Below are 23248 nucleotides of genomic sequence, written 5' to 3'. Positions count from 1 at the left end.
AAATTCAGCTTTGCATCACAAAAATAAATGACATTTTAAAGTATATTAAAAAAAGAGAACCATTATTTTAAATTGTAATAATATTTCATAATATTAATTTTTTTTTTTTTTTTTAACTGCAGGCTTGATGAGCATAAGAGACTTCTTTCAAAAGCATTAAAAATAGTAATGTTTCCAAACTTTTGACTGGTACTGTATGTCTCTAAAACTAGCTAAAAAAGGCCACAAATTATTTTTAGGTTTTGATAAATGTTCTATTATAAAACTGTACAACCAGATATAAGCAATCCCACTAGACTTGATATTTAACACAGTTAAAAAATGTTTAAATGACACCAGTCAGCACATTAAAAATCAATACAACGAAACTGAAATAAACTGAAAACCAATGATAGTGTGTAAATATAACTATAATAACTTTTACACAAAACCAATTTAATAAAAATCAATACTGACGTGCAAAAGGAAGGAGAAACAATAGTACAGTCTTTTCCATTTATTTGGTGATATGTCACAGGTGACAATAAACTTCGGGCGTAATACAAATAAAGCATGGTCTGTACACAGAGAGCAGGAAATCATCAAGAACAGAACAACAACAACAACAACAACATGGATCAGCAGGAGTAAAAACCTGTAAAAAGAGCCTGGGGTGAACCAAAAAAAAAGTGAACAAAAGATCTCAACTAGAAGCCTGTGAAGTGTGCAACGTGGAGAGACGAACACTGAACAGAGTGTGACGTGTGACGTGGAGTTTGATCCCTGGTTTTGGTGGCAGACGATGGCAGATCTATGGCAGCTTTGAGCTCCGGGACGAAATCTAAAACTCACAGTGAGACGCCGAGCCGGACGCGTCTCCGAGATCGAGTATGGCACATTCACTCCAAAGTGAGAAATAAAGACAAACGATGGTGGGAATTAAAACGGTCGGGTGTAATCCCTCAGACTCCGGCTGCAGGACCCGCTTGTAAAGGCACGTGGTTTTTTTCTTTTTAGTAGTTATTGTTGACGTGAGCACATTCAAAACATCTGATTGGACGCTGTGCAAGTGATCAGGTGACCGAACAGAAGACACGTGACGGGGCTATGGGTGACACGGCGTCTGGCTAACACACGTTTTCTCTAGAAGTACAAAAGGAAATGGGTTCTTTACTATGTACAGATGAGACGTTAACGCTCTAATCTACTCTCAGACTATTTGGCTTGTTAATCGTACATCTAGTCTGATGTAACATTGGCGGACAAGAGTCAAGCAACTACAAAAAGTACGCAACAGTATTTCCTGCTACAGGTTTTACTAACGCCTAGATCTACTGTTTCCTCCGAGTAATATTAAAATGTGACGCTTGAGATACTGTACACGCGTATCCTTCGAATAAATTAAAACATCGTTACCTTCAAACACGACTTAACGAAGGTATGAAATGCAGGATCCACATACTGTGCTGTTAAAAAAAAAATATTAAGATTTAGAATGAAATTGTTCCCGGAACAGTTTTTAAATAATACAAAATTTAACCTCGACTCACAACATCCTTCATTCATTTAATAAAATGTTCATAAAATAGCAGTAACATCAGCAATATTGAACCTTTTTTGTAAAGTTTTATATTCGGGTGTTCACATTTCAGTCCCAAAAGAAACAAAAACATTGAATTTGAGGACTAAAACGCATTAAGACGTATTCACTTTCATAACGTTTCCAAATTCTCATTGCTATAATGCATCCATACGCAAATTTGATTTAAATCAGTACAAATTAAAGGCAGTACAATAAATACCATCACGTACAAATACTTAATAAGATCTCATTTTTTGGGGGGATTATATTATAGTAATGATGTTTTTTTGTTTGTTTTTTGCACTTCAGTCATGAGAATTTGGGGTGAAATGTGCTTATTTGTCATGAAAATATCATATCAATAGGTTTTTCGTGTCCTTTTTTTTGACCTAGATTTGATGATATTCACCCATTAAGTGTGTATATTGACTGACGTCCTCCACTTCGCTCGCGGAGGGGTAAAAACAGTGCTAAAATAAATTGAAACCATTGGAGGGATGATGAAGAATTTCCTCTTTTTTGAAGAATAAAAGTAAACAGTCATTTCTAAAAAACATCCCACAATGCACTTCAACCACGGCCGATATTAGCCGACGATACGAATTCATTAAAAAAAAAAACCGGAACGAATGAAAACCGAATGTGATCGTGAGGTGGTGCTAAAGGAGTCTCCCGTTTGAGGAGGAGACCTGGACTCGTTACTTGAAGATGAAGTTGAGGAGGACCTGGACGAAGATGAGGAAGAGGATGATGGCGAAATCTCTGTGAGTGAGGAACCAGCTCTCCGTCGTCGACTGACTCGCCACTCGACTCCTCAGGGCGCTGACGCTCCTGGACGCAATGTTAAGAAAGGTGAGTATTCTTGTTGTTCACTGTGATGATGTGAGTGTGTATTAGAGACGCAGCGTCACCTGTTAATGTCTTCCTGGGTTTTTCTGATCGACTCAATGGCACTTTGGATTTCACTCAGATCTGTTCCTTTCTTCCGGAGGCGGCTGTTGTGTTTGCTTTTGTGCCCTGAAGGAAAGAGCATGATCAGGTGGTGGCATGTTTGAGCATGTGTGTGTGTGTGTGTGTGTGTGTGTGTGTGTGTGACGTACTCTCGCTGCCCGACGAGTCCTGTCGGTCCGGCTCTGGAGACGAGCAGCCACTTTCAGGACTCTTAGGTTTATCACTCTTGTGTTTCCGTTTTGGTCCCGTCACCTGCAGAAACACACGCAGACGAGAGCCGGGCATTCACACAGTTTATTCTTTATATTGTGATTATGACAGGCTGAATTATATATGCGATTCTCAGATATTTTTGAAAGGCTGCAAACTGGGTCCAACATGAACTTTTTGCATTTTACACTGGCCATGAAGCTGTACTTTGCATATTTGTTTCCATCCAAGTTGAATTATTTTTTATTTTTTTTACATTTATTGCTTGTTCAAATGCAATTTAAATACATTTATTATGTATTTATTTAAATGCTAATTTAATTTCTAACAATTTTTTATGCATTATTATATGCATTATTTGTTTAACTCCAAATTTAATTTCTAATTATTATTATTATTATTATATGTATTATTTGTTTAACTCCAAATTTAATTTCTAATTATTATTTATTATTATTATTATTATTATATGCATTATTTGTTTAACTCCAAATTTATTTCTAATAATTTTTTATTATTAATATGTATTATTTGTTTAACTCCAAATTTATTTCTAATAATTTTTTATTATTATATGCATTATTTGTTTAACTCCAAATTTATTTCTAATAATTTTTTATTATTATATGCATTATTTGTTTAACTCCAAATTTAATTTCTAATTATTATTTATTATTATTATTATTATATGTATTATTTATTTAACTCCAAATTGAATTTCTAATTATTATTTTATTTATTACATTTACTATTTATTTGAAAGCACATTTAATTTAAAATCATTTTTATCATTGAATTTATTATTAATTTTTACATTTCTAAATGTATTATTATTTAAACGCATCTCTTTCATTCTACTTCCCCAACCCTTCATTTATTACAACATTTATTATTTAAACGACAATTTAATTTCAAACCATTTATTATTACATTATATATTTAACTCTTACATTTATTTATTTAAATGCAAATTCAATAGTGAAAATGTAACGTCTAATTATTATTTTATTACATATTACTATTTATTTGAAAACACAATCAATTTTATTGTTACACTTATTTTTTCAAATCTCACATTTATTATTTATTCAAATTTATTCAAACACTTTTTATTTAATACAACATTTATTATTTATTTAAGCATGAATTTAATTATTATATTTATTATTTATCTAAAATTTCTGAATATCACAAAAAATATTGTTTCCATCCCATGTGATTTAATGTGCACATTTATTCCTATCTTTGTTTTATACGAAATCCCAAGATTCATTTTGGACCCTAGTTTCAAAGATGCATCCCTGAGGCAACCAGAAAACAGAACAATCACACGGGCACGCATGCGAGTCAGTTGCAAACGCCAAAGAGCACAAAGAAAAAACAAAAGCTGAAAATGAAGCAGAGTGGTCATGTGACCAGGTCAGGCAGCAGATGATTGGTTGCATTGCAGAACGGTGAATGGAAGGTTGAAGCATGGACAGAGCGCAGGCGACGGCAGGCGATGATGAGATGGAAGCAGAGAGAGGGATTGTGGGTAGAAGGAGGGAAAGGTGGGGACAGAAGGACGTACCTGGCTCAGGTAATTGTCCCTCCGGGAGCCCTGCTGGGTACTGAGACTAACTACACTGGCTGAACGTACCATAGGCGTCCTGTGGCGCACTTTGGTCTGAATACAGCCGTCTTTCTCGAACTGAATCAGATCGTTGAGCGGATCCCACGGACGAGTGCTAGGACACAGAGAGAAACACACCATCCTCACAGTAAACGGGACACGCTACAATGCACTTCCTGTCCAGGAGGGGGCAGCGTGTGTTAGAAAACCAACAGTGAGCGCTGGCTGAACTGCTCTCAGATCTGGTTTAATGCTTCAATTCAATTTTAGCCGCCAACAAAATCAAGCTATCAAAAAACGTACAATTTTGGGCCCTATAAAATCAGTTTTATTTTTATTCCGTGTTTTCCATAATCAAAAATCATGTCTAATCAATTGAATTCACAAAACGTTAACAACTTAATTAATTAAAATGTCAATATATATATATATATATAATTTTTTTTTTTATTTAAGTAACAAAAATTACATTTTTAGGGCCCACAAATTTCACAAAATCCCTGTTTTCCATTTGAATTTTTCTGGATTCTATTTTTGATGCTTTAGTTAAATAAATTAATTTAATTTAATCATAAAAAATCATGTCTAATCAGTAAAATTCATCAAGCTTTAACAATTTAATAATTCAATACAATTTTAATAATAATAGAGTTTTTTTTCCGTGTTGTGATTACATTTTTCTGGATTTATGATTTAATATAAATTCATCATCAAACACAGTGGCAATCAACTGAAGGCATACATCATCACTTGAATGAATCGTAATGAAATCTAAATGTGTGCTTACTCAGCGTAGCGGTAATGCCACTCTCCGGTGGCGGGGTCCTGCTCGAACAGCGCGGGCATCCACTCCTCACACTTGGCCTTGCGCTCGCGCGCCGCCTTCCTCTGAACCTCCTCCAGGATGAACTTCTCATTGGTCGCCTCCGTCTGGTCCTTGTTGTTTATGGCCCGTGTCACGTGTTGCCACAGCCTGAAGATGACAGAGAAACACTTCTGTAAATGTGGTCCTTTTCATAATCACGAAACTATTTGTTATTTCTCATGTCACTGAGCATTAGCATTAGCGTAGGGCCCTATGAAATCCCTTTGATTTTGTCCCAGATTCCATTTTAATGGTAAAATTTAATTTAAAGCTTAAAGTTTAACAAAAATTACATTTTTAGGGCCCTATTAAATCAGTTTTATTTTACCATTTTATGAAATGTGTCTGTTTTAATGGTTTAATTAAATTTGAATAATAAAAAAATCATGTCTAACCAATTTAATTCATAAAACTTTAACAATTTATTTATATCAAAAAAAAAAAATCTAGAAATTCTGGGTTGTAATTAATACAAATGTATTAATAAAAAAAATGGTGGTAACCAAATAAGGGCATAAAACATTATTTTATTAATATTTTAAAGTGTAATAAACTGTTAAAATAATTAAATAGGAAAGCTGTTTGATATTCCAATAATGTCCAATAGTGATGTCACAATTTCTTCAAGTTAAACCAAACTCTTTTTATTTTGGCGGGTTGTAGAGAAGATCTTTGAGTTTCTTTCTGTGACGCTCAAGCAGAACATCCAGACTTCAGATTTCAATAGCAGTCTTTTGTGGTTTAATATTCACAGACACTAGTCCATATCACGATGATTGAGAGATATATATATATATATATATATATATATGTTTATGAATGAATTCAGTGATCCCGCATCACGTGACGAGCATCGATACCTCTCGGACTCAAACTCGCTCTGTTCTTCAGGAGGAACGGTGCCTCGGATCAGTCGGTCCTGCCTCAGCTCCGGCGTTGGGTTCCAAAACGTCTCCATCTCACCCGTCTTCTTATCGTTGATGAAGACTTCGCTGTCCTGTAGAAAACACACACAATGACAGTCTGAATCTCAAAGAGCTCTAAGAAGCCTTAGTTTCAGGTCAAAAGACATTTCCATTTGCTAACATCATTAGTTGTGGCTAGACCACATGCTTCAGAGTATTCCGGCCAAGAACTGCTCACTTTGACATTAAAAATCGCTTGACTGACATGTAAAAGTGACCAAACACATTTGGGAATTTTTCTGTAACCTAAATTTTCGTATGCGTTTTTTCGTATTCGTCATTCGGTGGCTCTGAATTGTCAAAACACCTCTCAAAATGCTTGCTTACGGATGCGAAAAACGCAGAAAATCGAACCCGATCGAATCTTGTTTATGACGGATGAATGTTTCGGAGGCAGTGTGTAAACGTGATTGACACAACTTGAGGTCATGGCCCGTCTACGGAGAGCCTGCCCACTCCCTATTAAGTCCTATTGTACCGAATTGTGGTTGTAGTTCCACCAGAGTTCCACTGGGGGCGATCGCCCATGAGTGCAGAATGAATGGGAGTCTATGGGGCTAGACGGCTAAATTTGTCTCTTTCACCCGATTGCCGCTGAGAAATCTCAGATTTGATTGTAGGTTTTGCAAGTTCAACATGGGTTTTAGGTCGAAAGTTGAATGAACGAGTACTTATGTCCTTTCGATTTCTTACAGGTTGAGTTGTTGTTGCCCATAACACGCTAGCATTCTGCTAATGAACGCTGATTGGTCAGTGAAGGACTGATTACAACCAGAGATACCGCTTGATGGTCTTTTAAAACAAACAAAACAAAACCTCTTCTAGCACGTGTATTTACCTGTGTCAGCTGTGTTGTCGATGCCTCGAGAGAAAAGAAAGTGCAGAGCGCGAAAGCACCAGAGTGACTGAAGGATTGCCGTAAAGCCGTATCTCTGGTCGTACGATGTGTATGACGTCATTGACATTCTAAAAGACTTTTTTAAGCAAATAAGTGACTCTGTTTACGGTTAACTCAGTTTACTGAGAGTGGAGCTTCTCCCCTTATTAGACATTCTCTGGTGAGGTCGTATTCATTTTTTAACGTGCGAACATTTCGGACGAGGACTTTTACAGTTAATTTCTTGTTACTTTCGCACACACACACACACACACACACACACACACACACACACACACACACACACACACACACACACACACACACACACACACACACACACACACACACACACACACACACACACACACACACACACACTACTCACCCAGTGCCCCTCGAGTGTCGCCAGCACCTCCTTCCCAAGTTTGATCTTCCCGTTGATCTGATTGACACTATCACTGCTGCCAAGGAACGGCTGAGATGACGGGGAAATATCAGTCATGCCATTGAAACAGGTCATATAAAGCATCATCCATTTGTGGATGTCGTTATCAGTGTGGCATTTAGTATGATGTGTTACGGATGTGATGTCTGTGGCCTTTCTGTCTGCGCCCCACTGTTCTTCTAAATGTCACCAAAGCTCAAAAACACACTGACATGAACACACACACACACACACACACCTTGAGTTTGAACTCCAGCTGAGCGCTGTAGCCCGTCTTCTCACAGGTGATGGACACCTGTCCGCCCAACTCCAGAGTCATAGTACCGTACAGGATCCCTGAGAGACACAGACACAGAATGTGTGTTAATCTGCCTGAGTGAATGGTGTATCTGACTGTTAGTGAATAAACCCGTGTGTGTGTGTGTGTGTGTGTGTGTGTGTGTGTGTGTGTGTAAGGACACTGAGATTTATTTTATTTGCACAGGTTCTCTTATAATAATAATAATAATCTTATTAAAAAACCCAACAACGCACATCACGTTTCTGGACAAACAGCCGTAATACATGACGCTTGCTAAGCCAGACCTCAGTCTGCAGGAGATGGTCTTTGGTAACACTCTATGATAACAATTCAACATTAACAAATACTATTGAAAGCTTAACAGATTAAATATGAAAAAAGTATATTATTAAATGTATATTATATATAAAATACTGTTATAAATATGTATTTAATAGACTTTTTCATATTCACACACACACACAAACATATATAAATGTATAATCTTGTTGTATGTATTACTATATGCATTATATATATATAAATAAATAAATTAATAGATCTTTATAAATATACATGACAAATACAATTATGAATCGTATTATATATATACATATATATACACACATACATATATACATACACACACACAATTTTAATATTTATAATTACATAATTTTATAATTTATATAATATAATATATATATTTATATAATATAATATATATTATATTTATATAATATTTATATAATATAATAATTAATATATATATTAATATAATGTAAAAATAAGTATATATATATAATTAACATTCTATAAATATATTTAATATAGTAAATTACATAAATATAAATCATAAATACATATCCATAACTAAATATTAAACAAATATATTATTAACGTGTATGTATGTATATATATATATAGAGAGAGAGAGAGAGAGAGAGAGAGAGAATATATTATTTATGATATAAATAATAAAATATACACACTTAGGTATGGTAAATATATATAAAAAAACTATTTGAATGTACATTAGCTAAAGATCTGTTAAGCGTTACATAATGAGCTAATGTTTTTCTTGTTATTATTAAGAGATATACTGTATAAAGTGTTACCAAACCGTCATATTCTAACTAAAATGCCAAATCTAGCCTGGATACTGCACATGTATCTAAACCAGTCCAAACGAGTTACTAGACATGTAAACATACCTAGATGTGTCCCTACAGAAGACAACGGGGATAGGGTTAGTCGTGCAGTGTGACTGTTAGCTGTGCTAACGGGTGATAGTTCACATTAACGTATGTGCGTGTGCGCAGACAGACCTTTGCAGTGAGCGTAGGGCATGTTCATCACATAATCCTCCCCTCTGTTCAGAAACGACAGCCTGGCTTCTCCGTCCAAGATGGCCGACAGCGAGTTTCCTAAAAAAACACCAACAAACTCACAATCAGACGTGTGTGTTATACAAAATCATGCGATTTAATAGTGTATCTTATGTCTCACCGTAAAACTTGGACTTGGCCAGGATGCTGCCGCTGAGACAAAAGCCATCCTTCCTGTTACTGACGTAAAAGGCTGAAACTGGAGGATGATGGGATACCTGGAGGACAACATATGTATCATCTTGGTGTGTAGTTCAATAATATACTAACTGGAATCGAAGTGGATGTCACTGCTTTACCTGCTCTGCGATGTAGAAGGTTTTGCTGTTTGTCTTGGTGTGGATCCATAAACAGCGAAACGTTTCTCCGATAATGGGGTTATACGGTTTCTTTAAACCCTGTCAATGACGAAAAGACGAAAATATGAAGTAAAATGACAGATTTGAGACGCCTGATGGCTGTTCGTGAATCTGTCTTCACCTTTGGCTTCTTGTAGAATCCAGAAATGTACCATTTGACCACCTTCTTCATCCGGTTATAAGCGTTCTCCTCCACTGCCGCTCTGATGACATAAAACACAGACAATTATGATGAAGCTTCTTTAATGAAACAACCTAAAATCAGATGTTATGTATATTTTTACATTTTATTTTGCCTTCACACTGAGGACTATATGTGGACAAACAATCCAATGAAATAAAGTACATTTATTTATAATAATAATAATAATAATAAACAATATACTGTGATTATTATTAATATGAATAAATGTCATTTAATTAATTGGATTATTATTTAGTCACCATGTTTGTCCCACTTTATCCTTAATGCTAAAATAAATTGTATATAAATTACATTTAAAAAAAAAATAATATATATATATATATATATATATATATATATAAAAAAAAAAAAAATTAACACATTTTTTGTTTTTGTTTTTAAAACACAATTTATGGTTTTTAAATCACTTTAATTTTAGAAACCCGTATGTTTTTTAAAACACAATATATTATTTAAGTCGAACCTAACAATGCACATTTCCGGAACACTTGATTTGTAACCAGTGTCCTTTTATTATTATTCATAAACTACTACTAGTTATTAATATTTCAAATTGATATTGATGTTAATTGTTAGGTTCATTTTGTAATTTTATGGTGTTCTTTTATTAATTGTTATTACTTTATTTATATGTTGCATTATTTTTATTTCAGTTTTAGTAGTGCTTCAACTATTTATTTCACTTGCCGGCCAAGGCAACATTTCTACAAACATTATAATATACATTCATTCAGCTTTATTTCAATTATTTTATTAGTTTCCGATTTATTTGGGAATATAAAGGACCATCTGAATACTCTGAACGTCACTGTGCCTGTGTGTGTGTGTGTGTTGTCTTACTCCGACAGGAAGTCCGCGTGGTAGTAGTAATCGGACAGTTTGTCCAGGAAGGATCGTGGCTCCAGGATGAAGGTGGGCAGGACGACTTTGGACAGGTCCATGCCGGGCCGGACCTGCTTCAGTAGAGTCCAGATCAGAGATTTATTCTCTTCTGATACTGTCTCTGTCTGAGCCGCTTCACCAGCCTGATAAACACACACACACACACACACACACACACACACAGATTGAGTGAACAGATTGTGTCATATCCACCACAGACTTTCTGTTCATCACCCCAGCTGTCTGCTGTAAAAATAGACGTCTGAATATTGTGTTAGCATCTGTGCATTAATAGCACTCCACTCGAGCCAAACAATAATTCATCATGATAATGTCATGATTTACACAGTTTTTAAATGAGGGATTGTATTGAGCCGGACTTCACTCGCACACGCACCTCTCCGAGCTCCTCGTGGCTCTGCTCAATGTACGGCGTTTCCCGCAGCGTCTCGTTGGGATCCATGTCGACGTACGAGTCTTCTTGTCGCTCTGATGTGTCGCTGTCGCTCTCTTCACTTTTATCCATCACCTCATTTTCCCACTCCTCCTGCTCCTGCTCATTCTCACGGTCCGACTTATCGGAATACAGGTCTGGATCCTTAAACTGGTCACTGTCATTAAACCTGGTGGATCACGCAAACTCTCAGTTAGTACACAAACACAGGACTTGCATTAATCGGTGACTAGTGATGCGCTGACTACATCAGGGGCCGGTTTCTATAGTGTTAGACAAGTCTAAAATGTGCTCATAGACTAGGCTAATGCATGTTAGACTGTTTCACAAAAATAAAGACTGACTTAATTTAGACCAAAAAAATTAGACCCCTTACCCCCAGGCTAACTTAGGTCTAAGACTCTGTGTTACCTTGGCAACCAGCAATAAAATCAGTTACATTACAAACAGCCAAAAGAAAAGGGAAAATGGCTCATAATTTAAACATTTTTTCTTGTTACTACATTCTCTGCTAAATTTCCCAAGTAAAATGTCCTTGTAACTGTTACACTCCTCCAACAAACACATATTTTCCGCCGGGGTAAACTGCACTGAGCGGTTGAATGCGCTTACTCGATCCGCCATGTTTTTTGTTTTGAAAAGTGTCTTATTTTACCCAGAATGCATTGCAGTGTAGTCCTACTTAAGATAGACAGAGTCTTAAGTGCTTTGTGCAACGGTCTGATTTAGATGTCTATCTGAAGTCTGACTATCTACTATATCTAAGCCATAGTCAAAGTCTATCTTTGTGAAACCAACATTAGAGTCCAACATCTGAATTCTGGAAGTTAAAACTGTGGGTTAACAGTGAAAATGCTTTTTGACGACATAGTGATAAATCTTTAAAGACAGACCTACTGTGAGCTATGAGGTTGTTAATCGATTGTATAGGCTTTTGTTGAAGCTGTCAGCCCGCATTATTTCAACTTATTTTTTTAAATAATCATGTTTACCAGCTGAATTTGTGGTGAAAAACTACATTACCCATGATGCAGTACAGAAAATTCCACCAATCAGCGGGTTGCATCAAGCAAAATACGCAAAAAGAGCTCTTTAGCTGTAAAGCATGATGGTCTTGATATACTTTCCTTCTTTTTTTGCAATAAACGTATTTTTTTATTTTATTTGTCATCGCAATGCTTTCTTTTGTAGTTCTTTTCCTCGCTAAAGCCGTTAACCACGCAGTCTTGTACCTTCATCTTTTAGTCTGATTATCAAATACGTTTTTGCTTCAAATCAAAGTTTGTAATGTTGTGATTCACCTCATAGCTGGCTGTTTTAGTTCATATTGTATAACGCTTTTATAAAGACTATTTTTAAATCCCTATGGGAAAAATGAATGGAAATGAATTATTATTGGTTTTCATGTTTCTATCACATTGGTTATCATATTTCTAGTGTGCCATGATATAAAAATAACTATCTGCTATCATATTAGCCAAGACTGAGCTCTCACTAAAGATTTCCAAGTAAATGTCACGGCACTCTGCCGCTGATCGTCCGTCATTAAAAATGAATATGCAAGTTCATGAAGTGTCAGTTTTTATCAATGCTGAATAAAACATGAATCTAAAGAGCCCGTCACATGACAGCTCAGTGTGTTAAAGTGCTCTTACTGAAAGCCCTGCATGTTGTGCGCCCGCAGCAGACTGTAGAAGTTGATGTGCGAGTGCTCTGCGGTCTGTGGCGTCTCCTCTTTGCCCTCTCTGATCATCGTTCTCTTCAGCAAACTCGAGCATTTCAGAGCCAGCTCAAGAGCGTCCATCCAACATCGGCCTGCACACATCACGCAAGGGATTGAAGCCGCAGTAAAATACAGCGCTCTGTTTTGTCAGTGTGTTGAGTGTGTGTCTCACCGTCAGATTCTGAAGCCGCTCTGAAGATCAGGTGGCTGCTGGGTAACGGCTGTGTGATGGACCCCACGGCTTCTCCTTTAGGGCCCTGAGACACACGCAAACACAATAAACAAACACTTCATCCAACTATCCAAATGGCACTTTTTACACTAATAAAAGAATATTATTAATATTAAAGAGTCCATTCTCATAGCATTTTCTTTTTATATACACTTTATATTTATTTTATACACTACCGGTCAATAGCACATTTTTTTATACTTCAGTAAGGACACATTAAATTGAAAGTAAAGACATTTATAATGTTTTCTTCTTCAAATTAATGTTGTGTGTTTTTAAATATTTAATGCATGTTTTTTATTATATTATTTTTATATTTATATTATTATTTATGTTTTGTCTTACAATGCCTTTAAGACTTATTTTGGCACTTCAAAGATTAGAGGTGTGTGTAACATAACTGCTCCGAGACCCGAGGGTTGAGGATCCAAACGCAGTTTATACACAAAGGCCAGGCAAAGGTCGAAACACAGATGAGCAGTCCAAACAAAGACAATGTCCAGGGCTAAGGCAAAACCAATGATATCCGGGGAACAGAAATAACAAAGATCCGGGGAACAAGGCTCAGATATGCAGTACTTACATACTAACAAGACCTAGAGTGACTGAATTAACCAGGTTTATATAGGCAGAAACTAACAAGCAACAGCTGAACACAATCATGGCTGATAGTCTGTGCAGTGGGTTATGGGTAATGTAGTCTTTGCTAGAGTCTGAGGTGGAGCACCCTCTGATGGTAATCGAGGGCCACTCTCACTGGTGATCGTGACAGTATGTCTACTCCAAACATTTAATTTTCAAACGATAATGCAAAACAACGCAAATCCGAAAAGGTTCGGGTAAATCCGAGTTTTCTCACGTACCTTGACGGCCCAGATGGACTGCTCGAGCGGGTGGAAGAGCTTGAAGCAGAACCCGTCCTTCTTCGACGGTCTCTCGATGAGCTCACAGGCGTTGAGCAGCACGGTACCGACCCACTGGCCGTTCTTATTGGTCTTATAGATCAGCAGGACGCCTGGCTTCAGCACACACCACAGCTTGGTCCAGCTCTTCAACGTGCCACGGATCTGAGAGAGAGAGAGAGGAAACGGGCTCATATGACTGGAGACTGGAGGTCATTTTAAGGATGTGGTTTGATTACTTGATCCAGACCTAAGATCGATTTTAACTTCCCTTTCTCCTGTGCCTGCAGGTCTTTTTTTTTTGCATACTATCACATTGGTTTAATCATTGTGAGTGTCACTGTGATTATTAAAATCAGCGGTTTACCCCTGCAGCAATGTAAAGACTGAGGAGGAGACGTCAAAATGAAAAGTGCTGTTAAATTTTTAATCATGTTTTTGTCCTGTTGGGTTTGACCACCAAAACTCAATAGTACAGCACTTGCATCTGTCTGCTGTGGATGAATTACGTGAGATTCAATGAAGAATAAGACAATTTTGAGATAATTTATGTGTAAATGGACATGCATTATACTACTTATGTAAGCCTTTTTCTGCAAATTAGGCCGAATTGCTTTCATATTATTTGTGAACCATACAACCAAAACGCAGACTAGAGCTGCACGATTCCGGATAAAATTTGTAAAAAAAAGAAAAAAAAGAGAGGACAACTAGATAAAATAGCATGTAATTTACTAGAGGTTCTGAGAAAATGTTAAAGGGGTGGTATAATGCCCTTTTCACAAGATGTAAAATAAGTCGTTGATGTCCCCAGAGTGTGTATGTGAAGTTTTAGCTCAAAATACCCCACAGATATTTTTATATAGCATGTTAAAATTGTTACTTTTTGAGGGTGAGCAAAAACGCACCGTTTTGTGTCTGTTCCTTTAAATGCAAATGAGCTGCTGCTCCCGGCACAAGGGGGCGGAGCTTCAAGAGCTCGTGTCCTTTTACCTCACACAGACATGCACTGGAAATTTCAAAAACGTTTAACCTTTTATGTACAAACCGAAGTCAGAAAGATGGAGAGACTCAAGAAGAAGTGACAACATGTAGAAGCGACAGAACATTTCTGAACGGTTAGTTGATGAATTTATGTAGCTTATGTGTAGTTATCTTCTAGTCATTGATTAGCATATTCTGTCTTGATAATCTATAAATTGTATTCCCGGGGGCGGGGTTTATGTAAATTTTAGGGTTGGTGATGTCACTAACCCGGGAGGAATGTTGTGTAGACCCAACCAGACGTTTATTGTAGTCCTTAAAAAGTGATTTCTTTAAAAGCAAATATCTCCCTTTGCTTTGAACTTTGAGCATTGCAACTTTGCAGATGTTGTTTACGCTCAAACAGCAACATTACACACTAACTAAAGTTAAAAAATTTAAATCATAATCAACCACCCCTTTAATTGCTGCAGTGTAATTGAAAAAAAAAACAAAAAAAAAACAGTTTGAGTGAATGATTCAATGACTCACTTGTAAAGACTGAACGAATCTGTTGAATGAATGATTTAATGACAAATACATTTTTATGTATGGCTTGTCGCCACCTACTGGTGTACCGATGTCACTGATACAATCTTTATTTGAAGCATCAAGTTACTTTCAAAAGGTGATTTGCTCTATTTTTATCACTATCAGTGTTTATCTATAAACTTTTATCCCAGTACTTCTGTGATCATTTGAATGATACCGTGTGGTTGAAAAGACTGCTTCATACCTATACATGACAACTGCTCTCGCTGTGATGGTACTGTGATGGACATATCGCCGAATCGCTGTCATTTACGAATATCGTAGGGCGTTTGAATCGAGACTGCAATCTTTTAACTGATTAATTGTGCAGCTGTACCGGAAAACACTCATTTTTCCCGATGCAACTAACTTGATTCCACACTGAAACCTCCAGAATGAAAAAGGCCTATAAGTATAAACACATTTTAATGACGCACCTTGAGCCAGTCGGCCATGACGATGACAGACGGATCAGTGATGGTGCTGAGCAGTTCTTTAGTGGCGCGTTTCTTCTCTTCCCTGTAGTTCTTCTTTTGCACCTGAACAAGCATCACAGTCACAATTATTGGTCATCAGTACTCCAACATAATGCAAGAAAAGCACAGTGAAACTCTGGGTGCCATTAATGAGTGTGGCTGTACCTTGAGAGACTCCTTCTTTGTAAGTTTGTTTCCAGACGCAGATACGTCCTTGTCTGAGCCATTATAGAGCTTGGTTTCCGACTGCGAAAGCAACACAGACTTTAGTAATTAGCACAGCATGCTGTAAATCATGATATTTTGAGCTGCACTTTAGCTTGGCCTAAATAAATGTCATAATTCATTATACATGCACACATATAACTCTTAATTAAAAACAAAACCATAAAAAAAAAACATTCATTACTAGAAATAAAATAATCATTACATGAAATGTAAATGTTACTTCGGCTACTAGCTGAAATAATGTTTTTTTTTTTTTTTTATGTTTTTTTATTGAAGTATTAAAATAACTAAATAAACTAAAACAAAAAAACTATATGGACATTTAAAATAAAAAAACTTTACAAATCAAAATTTTTTGGTTTAAAATAGAGATCACGATTCTGAATAGACCACTAAAGAAAATAACATGTAAATTACTAGGGGTTCTGACAAAATGTTTATTGCCACAGTCTATTTAAAAAAATTATAAATCTAATTTATTTTTTGTAAAAAAAAAAAGAAAAAAGTTTGAACGAATGATTCAATGACTCACTTATAAAGACTGAATGAATCTGTGCTTTTGAACAAATCTATTAAATGAATGATTTAATGACAAAGTGATTTTTTAACAGTCGCTAGTCGCCACCTACTGGTGTAAAGATGTAATTGATACAATCTTTATTTGAAGCTTTATTATCAAGTTAACTTCATAAGGTGAATCGTTGTCATTTAAGAGTAAGATCGCATGGGTGCAGCACTATAAAAATATACAAAAAATTATAAAAGTATCTCTATCATACTAAAATAACACTACTAAACACATATAATTAATACAATATAATATAAATGTTTAATGTTTCTTGGAAAAATACAAGCAAAAAAAAAAAAAAGTTGTGTATTTAAAAAAAAGAAATAATGCAAAATACAGTTTCATGAATAGTAAGAAGCACATCAATTCTGAACATTTACTCAGAACACCTGCCAGGTGTGTCAAAACTTCATTTCGGACCCTGGTTTCGGGTAAAGATCTGTCTCCGAAGCCTTTCACAGCCGATTAGGAGAAATATCTTTACGTGAATATGCCTTTGAAAGATATCAGCTAATTCCTCACGCTCTTCTGCAATCCGGCTCTCGTGTTTGACGGGATCTGTGACTTGGGATTTATTAGGGATTGCGAGTGTTTGTATTAGCGGTCTGTCTGGATGTGGCGGCACGCCTACGTCTACAAAACCTTATGAAAACCTGCATGGCTCTGAAGCAATTTGATCACATTACCGAGTGTTGGATGTTAACAGCATCTTCTCGGGGATTATTTCTGATGCGCTGCTAATCAATGCACCCCCCCACCCCCACCCCCCACCCCCCACAGTCCTGTCACCTCTGAGATGCTCTTGACTATGTATAATTAATAAACAAGGGCTGAAGATTGCTAGAGGACCAGCCGACCCACATTGATCCGATTCCAGTCCTCAGAGGATCATGGGAAGGGAGAATAAACAAGAGCCTGTCTGAGTGTGAGTTTACCTTGCTCTTGGATATGGAGTGTGAGGAGTCTTCTTTCAGAGGCAGGATTTCGTCTTTGCCACGTTCAAAACCTGCAAAAAAGCAAGACATTGTAATTCGACTCGACCAGCTAGGCTGATATTTAGCCAATTAGATTACTGGGCATTTAAATATATATATATATATCAAATAAAAATATAAAATACTGAAAGGCTTTGGAACCTCTTTGCACTGTGTTTTGTGTTTGTTCTTGTTTTTTCCCCCCCTTTCTTTCCTTAACCTGTGTAAAATGTATCACCAAATATATCACAAGTCATGTTATACAATAAAAAAAAAAGTTGTATATAACAATAATTTATAATAAGATAATATGTCTATATACAAACAAATATGCATGTAGGATTCTCATGGTAGAAACACCAGTGATATTTCACTATTCTTGATACGACCTCAAGTCTAATGATTAACTGTTGCTAATAAACAACAAGTGCAGTTTATACTTTATAAAGAGACATTTCTCATCAACACTGGTCGACAAACCTGCATTGGTCAATGTTAAAATGTTCACCAAGGTATAAAATCTGATCCCAGACCTGCACTTAGAGGCTACATCTTTCCATTAGAGCAAAATATGAGATTATTTCAGTGTCACGACCCTGGGAAAATATCTCAGTGACGGCTGTATCAACACCTCTGAGTGCCGTGAGTCAGAGATTCACAACAGCTGGAGGAACACACACACACACACACACACACACACACACACACACACACACACACGTTTTATGGGGTCTTTGCATAGACATAATGATATTTATAACCCTAAATGTACCACTAAACCCCATCACAGACAACTTTCTGCATTTTTCCATTTTCAAAAAACATTTTAGTATGATTTATAAAATGTCCCCATAAGATTAACGATTTCTGGTATTACTATCCATTTTGTCCCCACAATGTAGGGAATTACCTGAACACACACATTTGCTTTGACAGACTGCACACACGCTACTTCATCTGATCTCTGAACGACACAAACGGCTCCTAAACACCTGAAAATAAAAGGTGCAGCAGGAATCATCATGTTTAATGTATAAATATTATGTCGCAAAATAAATCATACATATCAAAAATGTATTTTTATGATTTTAGTTTTAGTTAACGATAATAACACTGGTGTGTTTTGATGGTGGTGGACGTGTCCTATATCTAAGGCCTTGAAAAAAGGATAACACTTCTTCATAAGCAAAAAAAAAAAAAAGAGATAAGGCCGAGGACGATCTGTCAATGTCACTCTGTCAAGACTAGTTAGTTTCTTAGGCATGAATAGCACAACTGTCAATTTAAATAACATCTCTACTTGACAGAATCATTGTCTTGACTGTTGGCTGGGAGTGTAATAAAAAAAAAGTTGGCAAGTTAATTCAAGTTATGATTGAAGACCTTATAGAAAAGCTTAATAAGCAGGTTTCTGTCCAATGCTGACATTTTCTATTGACAGTAAAGACTGGGTAGGACACATTGACAAACATTTGAGCTATTAATTATTATTTAAAGACAATCTCAGACAAGAGAGCACTTAAAAAAAAAAAGTGGTAACACTTTGGTTTAGAGTCCAATTCTCACTATGAACTAGTTGCTTATTAGCTGTTTATTAGTACTTATAAAGCACATATTAAATGCCTTATTCTGCATGATCATATTCTACATCCCTTAATGCCTAAACTTAACAACTGCCTTACTAACTATTAATAAGTTATATGAATTGGAGTGTGGCCAAAGAATTTCTGAGGATGACAACTTTTCCCCCGAAGACAAAGACTATAACATTTTAAATGCGCATACACACTAAAACATTGATATAACATAAAACCAAAACTTTTCGAAGTTGTAAATAAAACAAAATTGGAGTGTGTTTTACAAGAGAATACCATTACAGTCAATTCAACATGCCACCTGACATTTATTTGTGAAATGTATTAGCAATTTCTGAGAGAAAATTGGCCCCTTTTTTAGTGTATCTGCTAAATAGTTAATTTGATCAACTTTATCATTTAGATTATCTCAAAGCAACAACCGCTGAAAACTTAAGATATTTCGGCCCAGTTTAATCACAAAGGCACAACAGCAGAAAACTCTTTCATACTATAACAGTCATAAGATAAGATAAGATGCTTTAAGGCGAGACACGGCAGGCTAAAAACATAGTTTTTTTTTCACTGGTCAATTTTGAGATTTTTGGATATTTGTCTTCAATAACATGTCTTCTTTCAGACTTGTGTTGAAAAAAAGTCCGAAATACTCATTTAGGTCTTTATTTTATTACACTTTGTCTGTTTGCGTCTGTAGATTTCTCATAAATTCAACAAAAGTTTGCGTTCTTAATCAGCGTGCTGCTCCGCGATCGCTGCCGGCAGCCTGTCATCAGAAGCGCCGTTAGGAAGCTCTCTCTCTCCTGTACAATCCTGTCGGATCCAAATATGGTCATTTCCTTTTATCAGCAACCAATCGTGAAAGTAAAAGGGCTGAATGCGCAATCTCATTGGCTGATGAAAAATCTTTAAAGCTCGTTTTGTCAAAATGACTTTTCTCTCGTACTCCAAGTCCGAAATCTCCACTTCAGTCGCACCCATATACACCAAACTTTCCAGACTTGTACCTAGTTATATTATGAAGACATTTACAGAGGGATTTGTAAATATATTATTCCTAGCCTGATTTATATAACATTTTATTCCAAAAAACATGGCGAAAATCATTTTTTTAAAGCTATTGACAGTATGTTCTGATTTACAGGATAACAAAAGTAGATATCCATAAATCCCTCTGTCATTTTTTCCCCCATCTAATATGTGAACACAATGAAAAAATAATTTTTAACCTGGCTTTATCCAATACTCAGATATCGTTTTTTTTAAATATATGCAAATTAGTGCATATTTGATTAGATATTGCCTGATTTGCATATTTAAACATTAAATTACAGAAAACTTGTAATACATTTTTTTCTCATCTTAATGTAGGTAATCAACTGGGAAAGTTTCATGGTGATATCTGCTAGTTAAAATTTTTACCCCATTCACCTGTAGTGTCTCGCCTTAATAAAGGAAACTTGTGCATTTTACTGACAGAACTGGACAATTTTCAAGCTGTTCCAGCATCTGTACCCAAATGAACAGGGAGCAAAGATGCACTCCTTGATGTTTTTAGACCAACCGAACCGCGATGGATGTGAATGACGACCCATCGATCAGGTTAAACGGGTCTTTTGTCTCTATTGTCGATTGCCGGGCCACGCATTGTGTTCATCTCAGAAAACACTGCACTCCAAGAGCTCTTAAACATGTTAATCATACGCAGAAAAACCCACTTGTCCTCAAGCTGATGAGAGCATCAGCATAACTCGTCTGTTAGCATATTAGTTACCTATTCTGCTGTCGCATAAATCTGCATTAACCACGCTTTTCATTTAACGACAGGCTCAGATTTACTTCGCAATCTGACTGGAACTGACGTCACTTTCCTGATCCTGTTCCCCCATGCCATCTTTTCCTGTCTTCTCCTATTGATGAAAGTGGGCAGAAGTAACATTGTGAATAATGGAGGTCTAAAGACGAGAGCAGTTCTCAGATCAGATGTAATAGTTCCTCTTGTGCTCAATATGCTGATGGGACAGCTGGGAAATTAAGTATTGAATACAACATGTGCTGCATACAGACACTCACACACACACACACACACACACACACACACACACACACACACACACACACACACACACACACACACACACACACACACACACACACACACACACACACACACACACACTCTCTCTCTCTGATATCTAGTCTATAACCTCAAGTCTGTCCTTAAAAACATCAACAATAAGCAATAAGTGACCTTAAAATTCATGTGTGCTATCAGTTTAGATAAAATGTACATTGCATTTAAATGCACTTTCTTATATAAGAAAGAAAAGAGAGAACGAACACAATTGTTTTCAACAAACAAACAAACAGATTATTTGTAAGTGCTGTTATATCAGACATGCAGAGCCGTTTTATTTCTCCTTTGACACAAACAGCCCCCTAACAACTTGCATTATCAATATTTAATAAAAGCAATAATGATATTCCTAAAACATTCAAATGTTTTGTTGTCGTCTAATTATATTGAATCATTATTGTAATATTTTGTGATGACAAAAACAATAACATTGACAGCTCAATGTTATGACGTATATAGAATGCAGTTAAAATGCCAAGATATCAGGGCAAAAAATGCCTCTGTATGAGTTTTAGTCGTTTATTTATATATGATATAGGCTAGTTAAGTCTAGTTAGTTTATGTCCCGAAAAGCATGAGTGCAAATGTGATATTGATTTCATTCAACAGATCAATAAACAGTTAATATTGTGTTATATTTTGGACACAATATTGTCTGTTCTTGAATCCACGTTTCGGGTGAGCCAATGATTCAATGGCCCATTCATAAAGAGAGCCATTTACTTCATCGAATGCGCACACAATCCTCCGATCATCATGTCAGTCATCTCTTCTTACGACCTACATGTGATCGATGTATTGTGCCTTTTCGAATTTCGAATAAAGGCTTTGGGAACATCCCTAATACAAACACACACACACTTATATGTCTTACATTAATCTTTTATGTCTTACAGTTTACTCTGCAAATTAAACTGGGATTGCAGAACGCATTTTAACATTCCCAGAGTGAGTCGAGTTCATCTGTAAATAATGTCTGGGATAACACAGACATTTACCAGTGAGGATGATGACAGCTCACTCCGCAAGGAGGGAGAGACGACATCTGTGTGTGTCTTTGTTTAATAAGCCATGACGCTGTGCGAGTAATAATACACACATAAAGCAGGAGCTCACAGACAGCTCTGATCATTAGCCAGAACTGAGCCAGAGAGAGAGAGAGAGAGAGAGAGAGAGAGAGAGCTAGCTTGGACTGGATATACATAGAAAATACATTTAAAACTAAATATTGCCGTGGACAAAAAAACACTGATAGATTCATGTCAGACAGCACTGCAGGCTCACCTGCTTATTAAACATTCAACACGCGCGCCTACAGTCAGACATGCAGAGAGTACAGGCAAAAAAACTGCACAACAACACTGCAGTGAAAACAGTCACTGATCTCTGCTAAACAACTCTTTTATTTGAGTGATGTACACAAAATTAACCCCAACATGAAGCCTGAACTTGAGTTTTCTTCCGGGAACGAACACGTCACAATATTCCTCATTTAAATAATTCCCGCCAAAGGCATTCGGAGAATAAAGGGGCGGGGCCTGGGTTAGTTAGTTAGTTAGTAGTGTGTTGAAACTTGCGAGACATTTTCAAAACACGCTCAAAGCGCTTGACCAATCACAACACACTGCTCCAGCCGACCAATCAGAGCACATTGCGCTTTCCGGAAGGAGGGGCTTCATAAAGACTGGAACTAAACAGAGCGTTACTGACAGACTGGGAGGAGAGGTGCTGCAACCGTAGATATATACACACACAGATGCCTCATTAGCGGCTGTTTCTATTGGCCGCTTTAAATCTCGTCGGTT

At 36.5% G+C, this 23248-nt stretch overlaps 1 protein-coding gene across 7 annotated transcripts in view; it reads right to left on the bottom strand.

Annotated features, from left to right (window-relative positions):
• Window positions 1-481: 481 nt before the first annotated feature.
• osbpl8 (oxysterol binding protein-like 8) overlaps window positions 482-23248 on the bottom strand; it is a 78818-nt gene continuing 56051 nt past the window's right edge. For 5 of the 7 annotated variants that reach the window (XM_084407298.1, XM_084407303.1, XM_084407300.1 and 2 more), the window contains 20 exons: window positions 17676-17746; window positions 16110-16190; window positions 15906-16007; window positions 13876-14079; window positions 12953-13037; window positions 12713-12872; window positions 11001-11226; window positions 10562-10746; window positions 9638-9719; window positions 9457-9555; window positions 9279-9375; window positions 9098-9196; window positions 7728-7825; window positions 7430-7519; window positions 6060-6196; window positions 5122-5307; window positions 4362-4449; window positions 2662-2764; window positions 2473-2578; window positions 482-2392 (listed from right to left, as the gene is read on the bottom strand). In XM_084407298.1, coding sequence (XP_084263424.1) covers window positions 2260-2392; window positions 2473-2578; window positions 2662-2764; window positions 4362-4449; window positions 5122-5307; window positions 6060-6196; window positions 7430-7519; window positions 7728-7825; window positions 9098-9196; window positions 9279-9375; window positions 9457-9555; window positions 9638-9719; window positions 10562-10746; window positions 11001-11226; window positions 12713-12872; window positions 12953-13037; window positions 13876-14079; window positions 15906-16007; window positions 16110-16190; window positions 17676-17746 — 2432 coding nt within the window. In that variant the 3' untranslated portion in view covers window positions 482-2259. Of the gene's footprint in view, window positions 2393-2472; window positions 2579-2661; window positions 2765-4292; window positions 4450-5121; window positions 5308-6059; window positions 6197-7429; window positions 7520-7727; window positions 7826-9097; window positions 9197-9278; window positions 9376-9456; window positions 9556-9637; window positions 9720-10561; window positions 10747-11000; window positions 11227-12712; window positions 12873-12952; window positions 13038-13875; window positions 14080-15905; window positions 16008-16109; window positions 16191-17675; window positions 17747-23248 lie in introns of all 7 variants that reach the window. The other 2 variants (XM_084407297.1, XM_084407299.1) reach the window with 1 other exon arrangement.

This window comes from Rutilus rutilus, assembly GCF_951802725.1.
Source record: "Rutilus rutilus genome assembly, chromosome: 4".
In the NCBI taxonomy this organism is placed as follows: Eukaryota; Metazoa; Chordata; class Actinopteri; order Cypriniformes; family Leuciscidae; genus Rutilus; species Rutilus rutilus.
The sequence above is the reverse complement of the archived record's forward strand: the minus strand, read 5'-3'. Positions and strand labels throughout refer to the sequence as shown.